This window comes from Vulpes lagopus, chromosome 11 (assembly GCF_018345385.1).
Source record: "Vulpes lagopus strain Blue_001 chromosome 11, ASM1834538v1, whole genome shotgun sequence".
In the NCBI taxonomy this organism is placed as follows: Eukaryota; Metazoa; Chordata; class Mammalia; order Carnivora; family Canidae; genus Vulpes; species Vulpes lagopus.
This window is the reverse complement of record NC_054834.1, coordinates 64091775-64112641: the sequence shown is the minus strand read 5'-3', so window position 1 is coordinate 64112641 and position 20867 is coordinate 64091775. Positions and strand designations below refer to the sequence as shown.

Genomic DNA, 20867 nt, shown 5'->3' with positions numbered 1-20867 from the left:
GCTGTGGTGGTTCCAGCAGCAGCAGCAGCTATAGCAGTGGCAGAAGGTTTTAATTACTGCCAGGAAACAAAGCTTAGCAGGAGAGGAGAGCCAGAGAAGTGACAGGGAAGCTACAGGTTACAACAGGTTTGTGAACTCAGCCAAGCACAGTCGTGGCAGGACTTAGCTGCTACAAAGAAGACATGTTTTAGACAATACTCATGTGTATGGGCAAAAAACTCGAGGACTGCATTTGTGACTAATTGTATGACAAGTTGTTTTAGTTTCTGTTCTGTGGAAAGTGTAAAGCATTCCAACAAAGGGTTTTTTTAATAATAAATTTATTTTTTATTGGTGTTCAATATGCCAACATACAGAATAACACCCAGTGCTCATCCCGTCAAGTGCCCCCCTCAGTGCCTGTCACCCATTCACCCCCACCCCCCACCCTCCTCCCCTTCCACCACCCCTAGTTCGCTTCCCAGAGTTAGGAGTCTTCGTGTTCTGTCTCCCTTTCTGATATTTCCCACCCATTTCTTCTCCCTTCCCTTCTATTCCCTTTCACTATTATTTATATTCCCCAAATGAATGGGTTTAATGTAGATTTTTTTTTGCACCCATGCTGTTGATTGCTAAATGTATACTCTGATCATGACGCTGAATAAATGTGTCTTAAAAAAAAAAAAGATTGACACATCTCACTGCATAGGGACAGAAGTTCGTGCACTCAGGAACCTCCAAGACCTCACAATATGTATTTATCAAAAAAAAAAAAAAACCAATATGTATTTATCTTTCATCTGGCTATTCCTCTGTAATCTTTATCATATGCCTTAATAAACTCATAAACAGAAGTAAGTATTTCCTGGAGTTCTATGCATCACTCTAGCAATTTAATTGAACCCTAGGAAGGAGTCATGGGAACCTCAGATCTATAGCTAGTTGTGGAGGGAAAAACCCCATCTATTTGGTGACCAGAAGTGTCAGAAGGGAAGTGCTCTGTGAGTAGTAAAGGAGATTCACAGGGAAGGAACACACAGTAGAGAGGGATGAGTTTTTCCCTATCACAGGAGAGAAAGACTGAGTTTTTCCAAAAGAGTCATAGTTTCTCATTTGGTTTCCATTTGCATTATGATTTTCTTTCTTTCTTTCTTTCTTTCTTTCTTTCTTTCTTTCTTTCTTTCTTTCTTTCTTCTTTCTTTCTTTCTTCTTCTTTCTTCTTTCTTTCTCTTTCTTTCTTCTTTCTTTCTTTCTTTCTTTCTTTCTTTCTTTCTTTCTTTCTTTCTTTTTCTCTCTTTCTTTCTCCTTCCTTCCTTCCTTCCTTCCTTCCTCCCTTCCTTCCTTCCTTCCTTCCTTCCTTCCTTCCTTCCTTCCTTCCTTCCTTTTCTTTCTGCTGGCTATTTGGATTATTCTCTTTTGTGAAATACTTCCTTAAGTTTCTTGTCAATTTTTTTTCCAAATTTTCCTTGTTTTTAATCTGGAAAACTTCTTTATATATAATGGATTTGAACCCCTCGTGTTGAAAACTTCCTCTCTGAATGGCTCCCTTGAATGAAGAAGTACCGATGTAACACAGTTCAACTTATCAATGTTTTCTACTATGGCAGCTAATTTGATTAAAATGTTTTTCTTGCCCAAGGTTATACAGATAATATACATTACCTTTAAAAAGCTTCATTGTGTTGCATTTTGTATTCAGTTTTACAAAGTATCTAGAATTTTTTTTATATAAATGACATGAAATAAGGATCATGTTTTTTTTCCCTCTTTCTCTTTCTTTCTTTCTTTCTTTCTTCTTTCTTCTTTCTCTTTCTTTCTTTTTCTTTCTTTCTTTCTTTCTTTTTTTCTTTCTTCTTTCTTTTCTTTCTTTCCACACTTGCACTTGCATCCATTTAAATCAATACGATTTATTAAAAGGCCATCTTTTCTGCAGTATTCTGTAGTACAAACTTTGACATATTCAGGTGTATCTATATTCTATAGTCATTCAACAAATATTCTATAAAAGCTTTCCACATATGGGATGCCTGGGTGGCTCAGTCAGTTAAGCTTCTGTCTTTAGCTCAGGTCATGATCTCAGGGTCCAGCGTCTAGAGTCCTAGCAGGGAACCTGCTTCTCCTTCTCCCTCTGCCCCTCCCCACCACTTGTGCTTCCTTTCTTTCTTTCTCTCTCAAATAAATAAGAAAAAATATTTTTTTAAAAAAACCTTTCTATATATAATATTTTTGACTTCTTAATGTAAATGATAAAGAGGGAAAGGAACTAGAACATATATTATGAATTTTAGGGAAAATTTGGAACATGAATTGCTAGATAAAAGATACTACATATTTTAGTAAACAGTCCCACATCAGCAGTGAATTAGTGTTGACAGAAACTAGTCCACTAAATATGAAATTTGCTGAGGGACACCTGGGTGCCTAAGTGATTGAGCATCTGCCTTTGGCTCAGGTCATGATCCCGGGGTTCTGGGATCGAGTGCCACATCGGGATCCCCACAGGGAACCTGCTTCTCCCTCTGCCTATGTATTTACCTCTCTCTCTCTCTCTCTGTCTTCCACGAATAAATAAATAAAATCTTAAAAAAAAAGAAATTTGCTAAAATATTTGTTTCTCACTTTAAATACAACCACTTGGGATGTAGCCCTGCTACCAGGAGGTCCAGGATAAAATGGGAAGTTCAGGAATGAGTAAAGATAATCAACTCATATTCAAGCAGGAAAGTAAACTACAACATAACTCCTGATTAGACAACAGCAAAATGAGAGGAAAAACAGATAAGTTCAAATCATTGGCTAATGCAAGAAACATTAAGTAGCCCCTTTCTCAAGGCCATCTTGAATCTTTACTCTTTAGAGTATATATCTTGCATGGGTTTAAACATCAGAATGACAATGGTATACAGAAAGAGAAATAAATTAGTCTATTCTGAAAAATATATTTGGATTTGGGTCATAAATACGTAACAATTTGGGATCCAGAGAATCAAGCTACAACTATGATGTGAGATGAGTAAGTGGATAAAGCTTTGGCTGGTCTTGTTGCCAACGGCAACTTCAAGATAGAGGGGATAATTTTACTATAGGATCCAAGTATCAGTGAAAAAAGAATAATAATAAAAAGCACAGTAACTATAAAAGCTAACATCTCTTCCAGGAAAGTGTCCCCATGGGTCGGCTTGAGTAGTACAGGGATGTCTCAGAACAAGTAGCTGATTTGGTTAGACTCACAAAATGGCAGAGAGAAAATCTGTCATGTCTACCCTATTTTGACTGGAACTCTACTGATCCAAAAGCCAGTCAATGTCAGCTGGACATGGAGCTTGTGGTTCATAACTGGAGGACAGGATGGAACATGACAAATGGCCATGTAGTGGTCATAGGCCAACGCTGTCAGGAGAAAGCATTCCATGTTTCCAAGCATAAAGAGAAAACATATTTTTGTAACACAAGCAGAAAAAGAAATGTTTCTTTTCTGAGTCCAAAGGTTTAGGAGCATTCTTGAAAGAATGACAAATACATAAAATATTTTCAGGAAAGAAAAATTACTAAGGAAAAAATTAACAGGCTGGCCAATTCTAGTTATTAGAATAATGATGCTATTTGCCATAAAGAGTATCATGTAGACGAGAAAAATAACACACACACACACACACACACACACACACACACACACACACTATTCAGAGACTGGAAAACAAGAAAATCCCAAAACAACAAATTCCATCACTGAAGTGAGATTTGCTTCTGGTCATGTGTGTATATGTTCCAACTGTGAAAATAGTGAAATTAGTCATTTATTCTGTGAGTCCAAATTATTTTCTATGGACTAGAGGAGTTTGAGGAATTAATATATAAAATTTATCTCCGTTCAAATTCTAGCGTTTGATATCCTAGCATCAAAGAGCAAAACTGAATCCAAAGGTGAATGTGTGCTATATCCTAAACATATCAACATCGTTAACATATATTAGTAGTTTTGAATTTTACAGTGGTTTCTCTTTTTTTTTAAAGAATTTATTTATTTATGCATGAGAGAAACAGAGAGAGAGGCAGAGACATAGACAGAGGGAGAATCAGGCTTGTTGTGGGGAGTCAGATGCAGGACACAGTCCCAGGATCCCAGGAGCACCACCTGAGCCAAAGGCAGATGCTCAACCACTGAGCCACCCAGGTGCCCCTATAATGTTCTAAAATAAGTGAAGAATATTAATACAAAAACATATTGACATAAAATAATTCATACTTTGTCTTTTAGGTTTAGTTATAGCTGCTATTTGCTTCTTCAGTAGAACAGTTTAATTACATACACTTTATATATTATATATTGTATATGTATATAACTATATATAATATAAATGTATACACAGGCTTATAATCATATATATGAAAGAAACTTTTGTTTTAATAGGAAATTGACATTTTTTCTGATAACTGAAACTCATATTTATTTCAAAATATACATGCTTTCAAAATACCAAGTTTCCTTTAAATAAGAGCATCCCTTTTATTCTACATTTCTTTTTTCATATATGACCTTAACTTTATGTTTCTGTTTGTCACTCATTATAATTTGTTTTTCCAGATATCCTGGACAAAGACATCCTTGTGGACAGTCACCCAATGGAATTCAAGTCTCCTGGCCATCCACCTTACCCGCATACTAGATCTTGGCAGGGAGAAAGAAAATTCTTGAGAAAGCAGCACCACTTAATTGTCCACTAATATTCACTGGAGAATATCTAAAGTCAAAATCGTGCATGTCAATCCTTTTCTTAATCCACTTTCCCTAATGTTTTTCATTTGATCTTCCATCTGGGCCTTTGAATACAGAAACAGTAGAATTCTATTATCATTACATATGCATGTTTTATTTGTGATCTATTTCTTTTCCTTTTTTTTCTTTTAAATGACACAATCCTGACTGGAATATTAACTAATTACTCTTTTAAGATTTAATTAAGTAATTTATTTATGTATTTATTATATAGTGAAATCTCAGAGAGAAAGCAAAAGAGTGGTGGGAGGAGTAGAGGGAGAAGGACAAGTAGATTCCTCTCTGAGCATGGAGCCCATTGTAGGGCTCCATCCCACGACCCTGAGGTCATAACCTGAGCTGAAATCAAGATTCAGATGCTTAACTGCCTGTGCCACCCAGGCACATCTAATTAATTATTTTTTAATTTTTATCAGATAATATGGATTCTAGTTCAATTTATACCTTCAGTCTGTGTTCAAAATAAATATGTTAAATAGAAAATACGTCAGAGGGAAAAAAAAACCTACAGGGCCTGCTATTGTTTCCAGCTACTTCCTTAATCTGTGTGAAAATTTTTTGTTGGCTATAACTCAGATGTATTAGCTTATTCCCATATCACATTTTAATTTGCAATTAAATATTTGACTTTTTTTTCCCTTTTCTCTCCCTTCTTCTAGTTCCAAGACAAAACTCCCCAGGCTTGCCTCAGTTTGTAAGTTTTTAAATGAAACTATGATACATACATATTCAACTGATTTTCAATATTTTTTAAGAAAATCTTTTGTCTTTTTCTTTGAGCTATTATTGCAATAAATTATATCATGACCTTAAAATTACTTTAAAGGCATTGGGCAGTTGTAATTAAGGTCAAATACTAGTTGAATTTAAATTAGGGAGGTTATCCAACTGGGCCTGACCTAATGACGAAAGTTCTTAAAGTATAAGTACAGCAGCCAGATCCAGGAAAAATATCAGAGATTCAAGGTGAGGGGAGTGGAAGAAGGAAGAGGGCATGGAATATCTTTGGCTTCCAGGAGCCCAATGTCACCCAAGTAGTACCCAAATTTCAGCCTCTGAGATCCTCAGCAGAGAAACAAGCCACATCATACTGGACTTCTACCTATACAAACTGAAATAATAAATTTGTGTTAAGTTGCTAAGTTAGTGGCCATTTGTTATACAGCATTTGAAAACAAATGCAATAGCTTAACAGGTATTGAATTTAATTGTTAGCATTGAGTAGACTTTTTGGAAAAGTCTAATCTCTACTTTGGGAATGTCTGAATGCTTCATTTTTTTCTTGGTGAAGATAAGACCGGTGGACTTTTTGATATGGTAGGTAAGATCTAATACTACCCTGGAGACTCCAATCAGTTTCATTATTGATAGTTTATAACTACCTAACAGGTCTGGCAATCCTTGCTTGATTACATGACCCAGACTCAACTCCCCCTGCTCTGTGAACTCTCTAAACGTGTAGATTCCTTGCAGGATTCATTTGATTTCAAGCAAGTGAGCACTCCTCAATATAGGAAAGAAAAAGGACCTGGGAGGCTCTTGGTCTTATCTCAAAATTCTAATGCTCCCCTGTGTTAGAGAGAAGGGCTCCAGCGCAGCAGTGCATGGTGGCCTCTGGAGGCTCTGGAAGCATGCCTCTGTGGCTTGCCCAGGGCTGGGGTGTTGGAAATGATAGAACCTGGTACACATTATTTGCCTTTAAATAAAATCCTTGTGAGTACATTCTGTGGCGTATAATGAAACCTTCCATAACCAAACTGGAGAAAGCAATGCAACTGTGTTTATTTTCTTTTAGGGTTAATAATAACTATATTCATGGATAGAAAATATTTGATTCATGATTTGGCATATTCAGAAGGATGTCAATAGGAAGTCTCAGAAAATTTATTTATTTATTTTATTGTCATTGAGTTTAAATAGACTTACCTTAATTTGTTGTTTCATAAGCTTTATTTCAAAAGATATTTAATTTTTAACTTTTTTAGAGTTTTTAAAAATATTTAAATATTTATTTATTTATTTATTTATTTATTTATTTATTTATTTATTTTTGCAAATTACTATTGTCAGCAAGTACCCCAAAGCATTTCTATACATCTTTTCTGGTACTGAAAGAGAGACATGCCCAAATTTATAAATTTACCGTCTATATGATCTCAGATAATCATGCACATTCATTTTTTAAATTTGATTTATAAATCTACAAAAAAAACCTATTGATCAATATTTGTGTAATTTTTATATTCTACATTATCTGTCTGATTTGTCAAAACCTGAGAATCCCTTCGTTAATTCTACACTCATTGACATTTTTCTCTTTTCTTCTCTTGTTTGATTTCAAGATTGTTTTATTTATCATCATTTAATGATTATTAAGAGACATTTATTTTTGACTATGTCCAATTCATAATCTTAAATTTGTCTCTTTGTATCTATTGTAAAAGGCCTTTTGGTTGTTTTTATTTTTATTTTATTTTACTTATTTTAAAAAGAAATGACTGCTAATGTTATGTATCTTGAATCCTCTTAGTAAAAAGAATCTATTGATTCTTTCAAAAGTCAAAGATGATTTGATTGATATTGAAATTTCTCTGCTAGTTGCTAAATAGTCCATAAGACATTTCGTAGCAATGAAAAAAGGGAAATGCAAGAATTTTATTTGCTATATAGTTTTATATATTCTGAGCAAAAGTTATTTCATAATTTACATATTTTATTATCTTGTAATAAATCAGAAATACAAATAAAAATATAATAAAAACAGACATCATTGAAATCCTGCCACTGTCAGGAAGCCACTATTCTCTTCAAATCCACATCCTCTCAGATACGAAGTGGGCTAACATGCACAATACCCACTACCAACTTGCACATGTGAAATGTTGTATGAGATTATGGAGTGCTAACCTCTATTTCACGAAAATAGTTATGTTTTTTTTTAAAATATTTTATTTATTTATTCATGATAGACAGAGAGAGAGAGAGGCAGAGACACAGGCAGAGGGAGAAGCAGGCTCCATGCCGGGAGCCCGATGCGGGACTCGATCCCGGGACTCTAGGATCGCGCCCTGGGCCAAAGGCCGCGCTAAACCGCTGAGCCACCCAGGGATCCCCAATAGTTATGTTTTATACATACATTTACTTTCTCACATGTCAGGAAATCTTGTAATTTCCTCAGTGAAGCAGCTATAAATCATTGTCTTGAAAGGCTGTGTTGTATTCTATGGTATAGATGTATTCTATTGTCTTAATATGTTCCAACTGAGAGCACTTTCCCTTTGCTTCTTATTTTCTTTTGCACTATAAAAAAACCTTTAATAGACACTCTTGAACAAACACATTTAACACAAATTCTTAAATGCAGGTAACAATTGTTCTTGGATAAATATTATTTCTACAAGATGAGTTTTCATTGATAGAATTCTTAAAAGGGTATTTTACTTTTTCATTCAAAAGAAAAAAAAAGCCAGATTACTTCCCAAAAAGATACAGAATTTATTCCAGAGGATTTCAATACAAGTGCTTCAATGCAAAGACTATTTACATGGTGCAATACTTTCCTAGAGCTACTGTAACAAAATGTTACAAATTGAGCGGCTTAAAACAATAATAATTGAATCTCTCACAGTTCTAGAATCTAAAGTCCCAAATCACAGTATTGTCAGGCTCTCCTCATTTCCTCTAAAAGATCTAAGGGGGAATCATTCTTCGTTTCTTCTAATGGTTGGGGGCTCTTGATTTTTTTTTATTCTTGTTTGTATCACTCCCATATCTACTTCCACCTTCATATGACTTTCTTCTCTGTGTATCTATCTATTTTTTAAAAAGATTTTATTTATTTGTTCATGAGAGACACAGAGAGAGAGGTAGAGACATAGGCAGAGAGAGAAGTAGGCTCCATGCAGGGAGACCGATCAGGACTTGATCCCAGGGCTCCAGGATCACACCCTGGGCTGAAGGCAGGTGTTAAATCACTGAGCCACCCAGAAGTCCCTCTATGTATTTTTTAAACTTCCTCTATTTCTCTGTTTCATAAGGACACTGGTCATAGGATGCAGGGCCCATGTTAAATGAACACAATCTCAATTCCTTGGACATTATTACATCCCCAAAGAAATGTTTCTTTTTCTTTTTTTCCAAGTGAGGCATATTTGCAGATTCTAAAAGGACATCTATTTTAGAGAGACCAACATTTCAATGTGCTACACATTCATTTAGATAGTTTATGGTGTTAGGGATCCCTGGGTGGCTCAGCGGTTGAGTGCCTGCCCCAGGGCGTGATCCTGGAGTTCCAGGATTGAGTCCCACATTAGGCTCCCTGAATGGAGGCTGCTTCTCTCTCTCTGACTATGTCTCTCCTTCTCCCTCTCTCTGTCTCTCATGAATAAATAAATGAAATTTAAAAAAATAATTTATGGTGAAAATTCCAGAGATGTGTAATACTAAAGAGGTATTACCAAAGCAAAACCTGAAACTGTAATGGAAGGGAATTATGTCACCAGAGTAAAGGGGAAATCCTCCAGATTTGTGGTCTTAAAGCAACATGGGCGGTGACAAGAGATAGACAGAAAGACAAATGCAAAGAAAACACTAAGATTCTCCTGCTTTCACCATCTCGGCTGCTGCTGGGTTTTGTTATTGGCTAAATTCAATCATAGGTACAAAAGAGTTAGCAAATATATCTGAAGCAATGGGAAAATTAAAAAAAAAAAAAAGTGATCACGGCACATGACCCTAATCCCTGTTTATAAGATACACTGAGTTCAGTATCATTGTATTGCTCATGGAATCCCTTAACTCCCTAGTTCACCATAGAGGACAGATGGGTCTTCAAATCAGATTGTTGCAACTGAGATTATTTGTCTTTTGATTACACAGAAGCCCTTGACTTAATCCTATGAAACTAAGGTTCCTTAACATAATGTGAGGTTGATATGATTACATTAAATATCATTATTGTGGAACAAAACTAGAAGACACTTTTTTTTCCTGCTGTCTCTACATGACAAACATATAAGCAAATTCTTTCTGTAATTTCAAGTATCTGAGTCACGGTAATAACTTCGTTAGTAGTTTTCTCAGTGCTACCATGATATCTTTGTTCCTCAGAGTATATATAAGGGGATTCAATGTTGGGATCAAAATGGTGTAGAAAAGAGAAATTAATTTCCCAACTCCTTCAGATTGATTTGGTTTGGGTTGTAAATAAGTGATAGTAGCTGTTCCATAGAATAAGACTACAACTATCAGGTGAGAAGAACAGGTGGAGAAGGCTTTAGCCCTTCCTTTGGCTGTTGACAACTTCAGAATGTTGGAGATGATTTTGCCATAGGAAACAACAATCAACAGAAAAGGAATCATGACGAAGACCACTGCAACAACATAGACTGCTATCTCATTCAAAAATGTGTCCCCACAAGCAAGCTTGAATACTGGGGGAAGGTCACAGAAGAAATGATTAATTATGTTAGACCCACAGAAGGGCAGAGAGAAAATCTGGCATGTTTGTCCAATCACAACTGGTACTCCACTGATCCAGGCAACAGTCACCAGCTGGACACAGACCTTGTGGTTCATGACGAGAGGGTAATGCAGAGGGTTACAGATGGCCACGTAGCGATCATAGGCCATCACTGTCAGGAGAAGACATTCTGAGCCTCCAAACATAAGGACAAAACACATTTGTGCAGCACAGGCAAAGAAAGAAATATTTCCTTTCTGGGTCACTAGGTCCATGAGCATTCTTGGGATAGTGACTGTTACATAACAGATTTCTAAGAAGGAAAAATTGCTAAGAAAAAAATACATGGGGGTCTGGAGAGCAGGGTCAATTCTTATTATCAATATTATGATGCTATTACACATCAGTATAGTTAGGTAGATGACTAAAAATATCCCAAAAAGAATCCATTGGAGATTGGGAATATCAGAAAACCCCAAGAGAACAAATTCCACAATGGTAGTAACATTAAAATTTTCTGTTTTTAATGTGTTCTCCATCCACAGATACAGTAAATTCAAGATGGTTAATTCACTAACTTTTTTCCGAGAGAGAGAGTGCAAGTGGGGGGGGGGGTGGAAGGGGAAGGAGAGAGGAGAAAGAGAGAGAGAGAGAGAGAGAGAATTAATTTCAAGCAGGCTCTGCACCCAGCATGGAGCCTGACACAGAGCTTGATCACATGACCCTGAGATCATGACCGAAGTCAAAATCAAGGGTTGGAAGCTTAACTGACTGAGCCACACAAGTGCCCCAATTCACTAACATTTTTGAACCACATTTTTCTCTCCTGTTACCTGGAGTAGATGCATGATTGAGTTTATGTAATCTCTTAAATTATCACTTTGCTCTGTTTCTAGGAAATGATATGTGAAACCTCAGAAATGAACTGATGTGCATTGTCAATCAATTCAAGAAATAAAATCCTAATATATATGTTTTATACTTGAATATAATAACAGTAGAGATAATGAGAAGTATACATTGTTATTTACAGCATACTGTACAGGAATAATATGTAGTTATTTTACTCTATTAAGTGAAATTATTTTTCTATTGCTTTTGTCTGGGTTCATCATTTTTTTTCCTGTATTGGTTGGCTTATTCTATCTTCTTTCAATTCAAATATTTGCCCTCTAAATTTTGTTCACTTCTCATTCAAAATGAGGTTTAAATCTTCCCATTTATATTCCAATGAGAATCAATTTCTTAAACCGATCTTTTGTTCCTGGGGGAATAAATATATGCAATATTATTGTTCTACTCTATATATCTCTCCCATCAATCTGCTAAATATTGAGAGCATTAATCTCATCATGCTATTCAATAACTTTTCCTGTTTACACACTCTGTGTAATGCATGATAAATTCCAATTAATCTTTAATAGAATCAAGAAAAATGACTCATTCATCACAATCTTTTTCCATATATTCCTTCTTACCTATGTAAGATTCTGTGATACACAGTCATATAATTCCATTGCAACCAAATGCAACTCACTTTCTTTATATTCCCTGGGTAATTTAGCCTATTAAAGTACAACTTCCATTAAGCCTAATTATTATTTATTCTGGGCATGCAAATGGCCAGAGGATAAGAATGGGACTAACACACATATGCTGTACACACACACAGAGTCTTACTTCACTTAATATTGCCATCTAATATTAGGCAGTCAATACCACTTAAGAATTCCATTACACTTTATTAATATTTGTTCTCCAACTTTTCAAAACAAATCTTATGCATTTTTCTATTTCATCAAATCCATTACTCCCATCTCCACCTTATCTTTCTGCCTATCAGCAGATGTATTTGGGTTTAATATTTTGATAAATAAAACTGAGCAAATTTGTATTTCCCATTTCCATTAGAACTAGTTTTTAAAATTACTTTAAATGAATCATTTTTATTATAAATTCATTATTATTGTTTTTTTTACATATATCTAATTTTGCTTTATCATTAAGAAAGGTAAGAATTATAGGATCATGCTAAATAGAGCTGAGGCTGGCCCCAAACCTGCCATAATAGTATAATGATTATTTGTATTAGAGTTACTTAAGAAGCAGCCAGTGCAAGAAGAGCACCCTGAGACTCCTTCCTTTGTCTCCAGAAAGTATAAAATAAATTTCCCATATGAAAGTTACTCTCTCTGTGCCAAGAGGTAGAGAGACATTCTTCTCTTTAGAAATAGGGAACTCAGGGTGGAAAACCATATACAAACAAACTTTGTAACTTTTACTAATTTACTACCCCAGTCCAAATTCTGTTTGGAATTCCTTTGTCTAAAATGTATAAAAGCAACATGGTTTGATCACTTCTTTGAGTCGTGGTTTTTTTTTTTTGTTTTTTTGTTTTTTTTTTTTTTTTTTTTGGTGTTGGGCATCTGTGCATGCAAAATTAAATCTTTTTTTTTTTTCCTCCTGTAATCTGTCTCATGTCAATTTCTCTTAAGCCACAGAAGAATCTTGAAGGGTAGAAAAAAATATTTCCTCCCCAAGAGTAGTTAACTCATTTTCAGATAAAGATCTAGACACTGTATACTTTTCTATTTTGTTCTTTGTATTTTGAGCCTCAAAGTTAGAAGTATCCTTAAACAAAATAGCCCAGCAGCACAATTATAACTTACCTTTAAGGATTTGCACGAAGCTATCTATGTGAATGTAGGTGTTTTGTAACCTGTAAACTTTGTCAATAAGTCACTGTAATTCGACAGTATTTTGCTGGCTTCAAACATTAGCTGCTTTTAAATAAGAAGTAGTCATGTTCATCCTGGGGGACGTCTTCTCTTGTGTATCGTTTTGATTTCCAGGAGACTGCTTCTGTTTAGTAATCATTTGAGTTTTTTTTTTTTTTTTTAACTTTATAGATGACCTGTCCTTCTCTTCAGGCCCTTCTTGGCATAAAGCTGCCCTATTATGGGGGGAGTCCCTTGGGAGAGAAATTCTATTTCATTGTCTAGTATTACTTTCAGGAAAAGATTAAAAACACTTTTATCTATTACATTTCATATCCTTAATAATTGGCGTGGATTTGTTTTTCTGACTTTTATTCTGTAATTCACCCAGATTTAGATTATCCTCAGCCTTAGAAAAATGTGTCACATATTTTATCACATGAACATGGTATGCTTGGTTCTTAAATATATTAAGGGGTGAGATCCATTTTCTAAAGTGGAGAACTGTGTTCCTAGATTAAATTTTGTGAAAATTGAAGCATGTCGTGTCTGCTGGCAGAAATCCAGACATGGTTATGGTATCTACTCAGGCATCAGGGAAAGTATTTAGCTGACTCAAAATATAAACTACCTAAAAAATAAGCATTTTAAACAAAATTATTTAAGAAAGAAAGAGGGAAAAAACAACTTTCTTGTTAAAAGCCTTTTCCTAGCTCAGCAACTTCTAGGCAGGTATGGAGATAAAATTATCATGCATAAAGTTGCAAACTCAATATCTACTCCTACTTGTTTTTTTTTTTTTTAAGATTTTATTTATTTATTCATGACAGACACAGAGAGAGAGAGAGAGGCAGAAACAAAGAGGGAGAAGCAGACTCCATGCAGGGAGCCTGCGGTGGGACTCGATCCTGGGTCTCTAGGATCACACCCCGTGCTGAAGGCGGTGCTAAACCACTGGGCCACCGGGGTTACCCGTTCCTACTTGTAATTATATTTGTTTCTTCCTTTTTGGGGTTCTTTGACTATTTGTTACTATAGTGTGCTTCTATTTGTCATAATAATGTGTTTCTGTTTGTCCAGATAGTATGTTTCCAAAACTGCCTTTTATTTTTGTATTTTAAGTCTGCTTTTCCTCTCTATAACATGATTCTTATACATTGGCCCTCCGTACTCTTTTATTGTGACTGATTTGGTATTGCTGAGGGATTTCATTCATGTTTACATACAAATGGGAACTTCATTCATGATTTGCCTCAAATAAGATCCCTGTTTCTATAGGCTGGGACAAATTGAATGTCCATCCCCCATTGGAGTAGACTGATCTAATCCCCATCCTATTCTTAAGACAGAATTGAGTGTTTCTTTATTCAGTTAAATATTGTCATCATGAAAAAAACTTAATTTAAAAACTAAAAGATTGCTTCAATATACCAGTTGCTTCACAAAATAAAGAAACACCTTCTACTCTTACTACAGTACAATTTTGTGATCAGCAATTAAGAAATTCTGCTTTGTTTCATGTTAGAATCCCATTGTTTACTAGTTTGTTCATTTTTTGATTCCCTATTGCACCTTCAGCATTCAGACAGCTGAGAATTAAAGATAGAAAATAAGGAAACAAATACACTCTTAGGAGCCTCATCACAGAATAGACACATCACTTCTGTCTTTGTGCTATTGTAGAAACTAATCACATGGTCTAATGTTAATCTGAGAGGGCTAGGAAATATTGTTTACTGTAGGTCAAAGAAATGGAAATACGTTTGGAGAGCATCAAGCCAGCTTCTGCCACCGTGCTCAATTCCAGTCACTAGCAGTATGCTATAGCATGCTATAACATGTAAACCTTTAGATTGAAGCTCTAATGTGGCATTTACCTAAAAGTAATTATTTGTGGTACATATTTATATTTTTGCATTTTTTGAAGATATCATTTGTGTCTAATGCAATGTCATTTTATTTTTATTCTTAAATTAGCAACATTGAGACAGTTTACATAAAGATTGCAACCTTCAAAATATATTCAATGAGATTTAAAATTTGATGAAATCTGACATGTATATACACTTGTGAAACTATCACCCCAGTCAAGATACAGAATATTCACATCATCTTGAAACATTCTATGGGCATCTTCACAATCTATTTCCCTTCTACCCCCACTTCCGGGAAGCCACTGATCTCGTTTCTGTAGCTTTAGATCATTCATAATCAGTTAGAATGTCCCCTTTTATCCTGGAGTCTTTGCTCAGTGTGAGAAAGATTCATCTATGGTGTATATAACAATATTTCATTCATTGTCACTAAAGAATTGGACTCCATTGGATAAATATGCTTTAATGTTTTTGCTCATTCATCTGCTGATGGGATTTTAGTTGTTTCCATTATAGAGGTGCTGTGTATATTTATGAACAAGTTTTGGAGTGGGGTATATATTTTCATTACTTTTGGGTAAATATTTAGGACTTCAATGGTTGGGTTAGATTTTAGGTATAATGTTCAGGTTTTTATGAAATTGTCAAAATGTTTTTCAAAGTGGTTATAAAATTTTACACTTCCACCAGCAGTGTATAAGAGTAATAATAGCTTGACACCTTTGCCGACACTATATATCATTAAGTTTTCACTTTTTGCCATACTAATGGTGGGTTGTGGTATTTCTATGGTCATGATTTGCATTTATCTAATGGCTAAGTATGTGCATATTTTTTATATTCTTATTGCAAAGAATAGTTTATATTCTTATTTGTATACTTTTTTGATGAGTGTTCAGTTCATTTGTTCTTCTTTTTTCTTCGTTGTTACTATGTTGATTGACAAATATTCTTTATGTATTCTGAATACAAATTCTTGGTCAAAACACACATAATAAATATTTTTCACATAATACAATGCTCAGTTTGTGAAATGAATTAAAAGTCTATCTAATTTAAATCATTGCCGGGGATCCCTGGGTGGTGCAGCGGTTTGGTGCCTTCCTTTGGCCCAGGGTGCGATCCTGGAGACCCAGGATAGAATCCCACGTCGGGCTCCCGGTGCATGGGGACTGCTTCTCCCTCTGCCTGTGTCTCTGCCTCTCTCTCTCTGTGTGTGTGTAACTATCATAAATAAAAATAAAAAAAATTCAAATCATTGCCTTAAAAGGGAAAAATTAATATTCAAAAAATCTAGTCCTTCTCTATCACTTTTAGGAATAGTAGAATTTAATAATTTCACTCAATAATTAAATAAAATGATGTCAAGTGCTAAATAAATGTAATTTATAAATGTACAAACCCAACTTTTGGCAGCCAAATTATCAATGTATGACATGAAATTCATAAGATTTGTGTGTTTTTCTCCACCAGGTAGAAAAAAATGCACTTATCTTGGATGCTGTCACAAAGTTACTTATGTAACTATACTTTCTTGTGAATTATTTTGAATAAATAAAATTTAATGATCTAATATTTCTATTCTATTTTATTTTGCTTCATTTTTTAAAGATTTTACTTATTTATTTGAGAAAGATAGCAAGAGAAACTGAGTGCAGGGGGTCGGGGGTGGGAGGGGAGGAGAAGCAGCGTCCTGGCTAAGCAGGAAGCCCCACATAGGGCTGGATCCTAGGACTCTGGGATCATGACCTGAGACAAAGGCAGATGCTTAACGGAGTCACCCAGGGACCTCTAATATTTCTATTCTAAATCACCTGAAAAGAATCCAAGTGGTTAAGAGAATGTGTAACAATATTCTAAATCAGTAGATATTAGTCACGGTCAGGATTTGTACCTAATCTTCAGCCATGTTTGCATACTATATAAATTAGCTATTTAAATCCTGAAATTTAATTTAAAACCAGTTTTGAACTGAAAACTCACTTTCACTATTTTATACATCTTTAACTTTATAAAATATTTCCTTTTCTTTTAATAAATGCTCTTGGATTCCCTAAGAGTTTATGATTTTATTTGCTGGATATTTTAGTTTTAAATCTCTTCTTAAAATATCATCGAAATAAGGATGAATAAATACGATACTTATTTGTTACGATCTTGACTCAGAATAAAGTTTTTTTTTTCCTCTTTTACTATTTACTACATTGACAAAAACTGTATCTTATTCAAATTTTCAGTATTTAAAATATCAAGAAGCCAAAAAGAAAAAAGAAAAGAAAGAAAAGAAAAAAGGAAATGGGCTGACTGAGATGAAGAAATAGCCTACAGATAAGGGAAGGAAATCATCCTCTAACCATATGAGAAGATACTCAAATCTGTTCATGAGAAAGGAAAGAAATTTTAAATTGCACTGAAATTCAGTTTATTAAAAAATAAACATTTCTACACAGTCCCTTGGGAAAACACATTATTTACCTTGATCACATGGGTGAAACGCACAAGCCCTGTGGACAGGACCAGGCATTGACCCCTATTCTAATTATGTTCACTCTGAATCAAACCAGCTTGTGAGTTTACCCAGTTTTGCTTTTGGCAACATTGTTGTACTTACAAAAGATGGTGAGCCAACTACTGTGATCATGTCAGTTACCTTTCTCTGATTTAATGAGTCTTAATTTTGATATTGTCATCTATTATTTTTCACAGCTAATCAGATGCCTTCCAAATAAAACTTTCATAGTTTGTCTAAATTTGTCTAGTGCTTTCAGCAGGAAAATAGGCTTGCTGTGACCATGTGCATCACTACCAGAAGTGGACCTTAATTTTTATTTGTTTAAATATTGGAAATTATACAAACTTGATTTGAAGGATGTCTACTATACACTTTTGATTCATTGATCCAACACAATTCAGTGGTATCACCAGTGTTGGATCATGAGGTTTTTGGTTGGTTGTCATGATTTTTAAGGAAAAAGTCAATTGACTTTATTGACTTGGTTTCAGGCCAAGACAAAATTATTACATTGAAAGAATAAAGAGCATTAGGTTTTTGTTTTCATTACTGACAAGATGTGTTCATTAAAGAAAATGTAGAGGAGAAGAAGAAAAATAAAAACAACAAAATTGTCTCTCATGTGTGAACATTTTGGTGTATTCCATCTTTTTAAAACATAGTTATGTTTGATTTAAATCCTATGGCAAAAATATTTATGAATTGAGAGTCATGTGAATCCTTATAAAACAAAAATCTTTGCAAACACTGCTCAAGTCAGCTATAGAAAAATATGAAGGCTACAGGTGCTTCATTCATTCCTCTCCAATGGGAGCCATTAAATCAGTAGGTATCCCAAAATATTGTCTTTTGACATTTCTCTAAAAGGACATATACAGTATGTTTATGGTTTATTTTGTTCATTGATATATTTCATTCAGGTTGTACACAACTGTGTTTTGTTCATTTTGATAGATCTCTGCTTTCCATTTCTATGAAATTTACACTGTTATGTTACAATTTTTATTTGATAAGTGTTTGCTGTTATGAAGGATGCTAAAATAAACATTCTTAGAGGGGTCCCTAGCACTCATGTGTATGCAGTTCTGCTGGATACACACCTAGGAGTAGGATTCTCTAGACGAAGGCAGACTACATGGGGTAACAAATCACATGCTAACATCAGATGAAAGTTTCCTTGACTACATCTTTTACACATTTTCTATGATCAGTACAATGAGCAGAGGGCTTTTATTTATTTGAGCCTTTCCTTAGGTATTTTCTAAATCATAACAAAGAAAATTCAGTTTGATGAATGGTGAAATATCTAAAAGTATAAGCATATAAACATTTACAAATATTGTCCAAAGGCTTACCATATCCTTTACAATCTAATAATTTCATGAAAAGAAAAAAATTATATAAAGAGGAAAGTATCAAAAACATTAACTATACTATTCCTTAGTTTCCTATTTCTGAAATAAAGCCTATTTGCTATAAGTAAAAAAAAAACAACAACTATAGTTTTAGGAGGAAAAAGTATATGATGCCAATTACTTCATAGGCTATATATACTTTTCAGTAAAAAGTCTCCATCACATCACTACTAACTTTAAGGGAGAAGTAGAGTGGTGCCCTGAATATGGGATTGGCTGGATACATAGTTTCTTGATGTCTTATCAGCAAGACAAACCTGTGGATATAATCCTGGTATCAGAGTCCAGCAAAAAACAACAAGCTCAGCAATGACCAGAGGTAATAAATATATAATAAAGTAGGAAAGCAAACTGAACATTGATTTTTGATTACACAATGGTAGAATTAAATAAGAAAACTGACAATGAGTTCAAATCAGCAGCTAATACATTAAATATTAAGGCAACAATTTTCTCAAGGCCATCATGGCATCCTTATTTCTCAGAGTGTATATCATGGGATTAAACATTGGGGTGACAATGGTATAGAAAAGAGAAAGAAATTTGTCGGTTTTGGAAGAATGTTTGGATTTGGGTCGTAAATATGTGATGACTGCAGAACCAAAAATCATGGCCACAACTATGACATGAGATGAGCAGGTGGAGAAAGCTTTGGTTCGTCCTGTTGCGGATGGCAACCTCAGGATGGTAGAGATGATTTTACTGTAGGATCCAAGTATCAACAGAAAGGGGATCATAACAAAGAGAACAGCGACTGTAAAGACTAACATCTCATTCAGGAAAGTATCCCCACAGGCCAGCTTGAGCAGTGGGGGGATGTCACAGAAGAAGTGATTGATTTGGCTTGACCCACAAAATGGCAGAGAGAAGATCTGGCATGTCTGCCCTATCTCGACTGGAACCCCGGTGATCCAGCAGGCTGGTCACCAGCTGAACACAGACCTTGTGGTTCATGATTAGAGGGTAGTGCAGAGGGTCACAAATGGCAACGTAGCGGTCATAGGCCATCACCGTCAGAAGGAGGCACTCTATATTCCCAAGCATGAGGACAAAACACATTTGTGTTGCGCAGGCAAACAACGAAATATTTCTTTTCTGGGTCCAAAGGTTTGTGAGCATTCTGGGAAGAGTGGCAGATACAAAACAGATTTCCAAGAAGGAAAAATTACTAAGGAAAAAATACATGGGAGTCTGGAGAGCCTGGTCAGTCTTGGTTATGAGAACAATGATGCCGTTTCCCATCAAAATTATCACATAGACAAAGAAAAATATTACAAAAAGAAACATTTGAAGATTGGGAATATCAGAAAATCCCAAAAGAATAAATTCCGTCATCGAAGTGAGATTTACTTCTGCTGGTTTTTTTTCCATCTGTGAAAATAGTGAAATTATTTTTATCTTTTATAAAAAAAGTTTATCGTTTATCTTTTGGGGGCTGTTTTCTAATATCTAATAGACTAATAGATTTGGGGGGAATTAGCACATAAAATTTCTATTGTTTATTAATTTCCAGCTTTTTATAATCTAGGCTCAAAAAACACAACTGAGGCCTAACAGAAAATATATGCTAAATTCTAAATATATCTATCTATTTAGTATTTAATACTAGGTTTAAACTTGAATGAAAGTGATGTGTCCTAGAATTATTAGTTTTCAATTTTTGTAGGTTTGTGTGCAGACCAAATTAGTCCATATTTTTTCATATTGACAGAGTCCTGATTCAGAAACTTTTACACCACATTTTCTCAGTGGTATGTTACCATCAAATTTCGAGTTATATATGTATTTTTTAAATTTCTCAGTTCTTCCATGAAGTCTTCTGTAAGTACAAGGGTTGCCTTCATTCCACATGGTACAGCAGTGTTGCTATTCATGCAAGCATGTTATTTGAAACCATTCTGGTTTCATTTATTTATCAAAATAAAATAAACAATATGGTTATAAGGTATATAATGCAGGATCTTTTACTTATCGTATTCAAACATGCAGTAGATATTTGATATTATTTAAGTAATAACGACAATATTGAAGGAATTATAGTGATGATACGATTTCTGAAACTCTGCCTAGTAAATTTATTCTCCAGTGACCTGCTGCATGCCATTGGCCATTTTCATTTTAAAACTATGTCA

At 34.7% G+C, this 20867-nt stretch overlaps 2 protein-coding genes and 1 pseudogene across 2 annotated transcripts; all 3 read right to left on the bottom strand.

Moving 5' to 3' along the window:
* Positions 1 to 2965: 2965 nt before the first annotated feature.
* Positions 2966 to 3601, bottom strand: LOC121471618 (annotated as a pseudogene).
* A 6204-nt stretch (positions 3602 to 9805) lies between these two features.
* LOC121471616 (olfactory receptor 10AG1-like) lies at positions 9806 to 10756 on the bottom strand. Its single transcript, XM_041722408.1, has one exon. The coding sequence runs from the start codon at positions 10754 to 10756 to the stop codon at positions 9806 to 9808; it is 951 nt and encodes a 316-aa protein (XP_041578342.1).
* An 8416-nt stretch (positions 10757 to 19172) lies between these two features.
* LOC121472110 (olfactory receptor 10AG1-like) lies at positions 19173 to 20121 on the bottom strand (the record flags this gene model as incomplete). Its single annotated transcript, XM_041723163.1, is given in 2 exon segments — positions 19173 to 19655; positions 19657 to 20121. Coding segments are annotated over 2 exon segments (948 nt in total), but the record flags the coding sequence as incomplete, so codon positions are not given.
* Between the last annotated feature and the right edge of the window lie 746 nt (positions 20122 to 20867).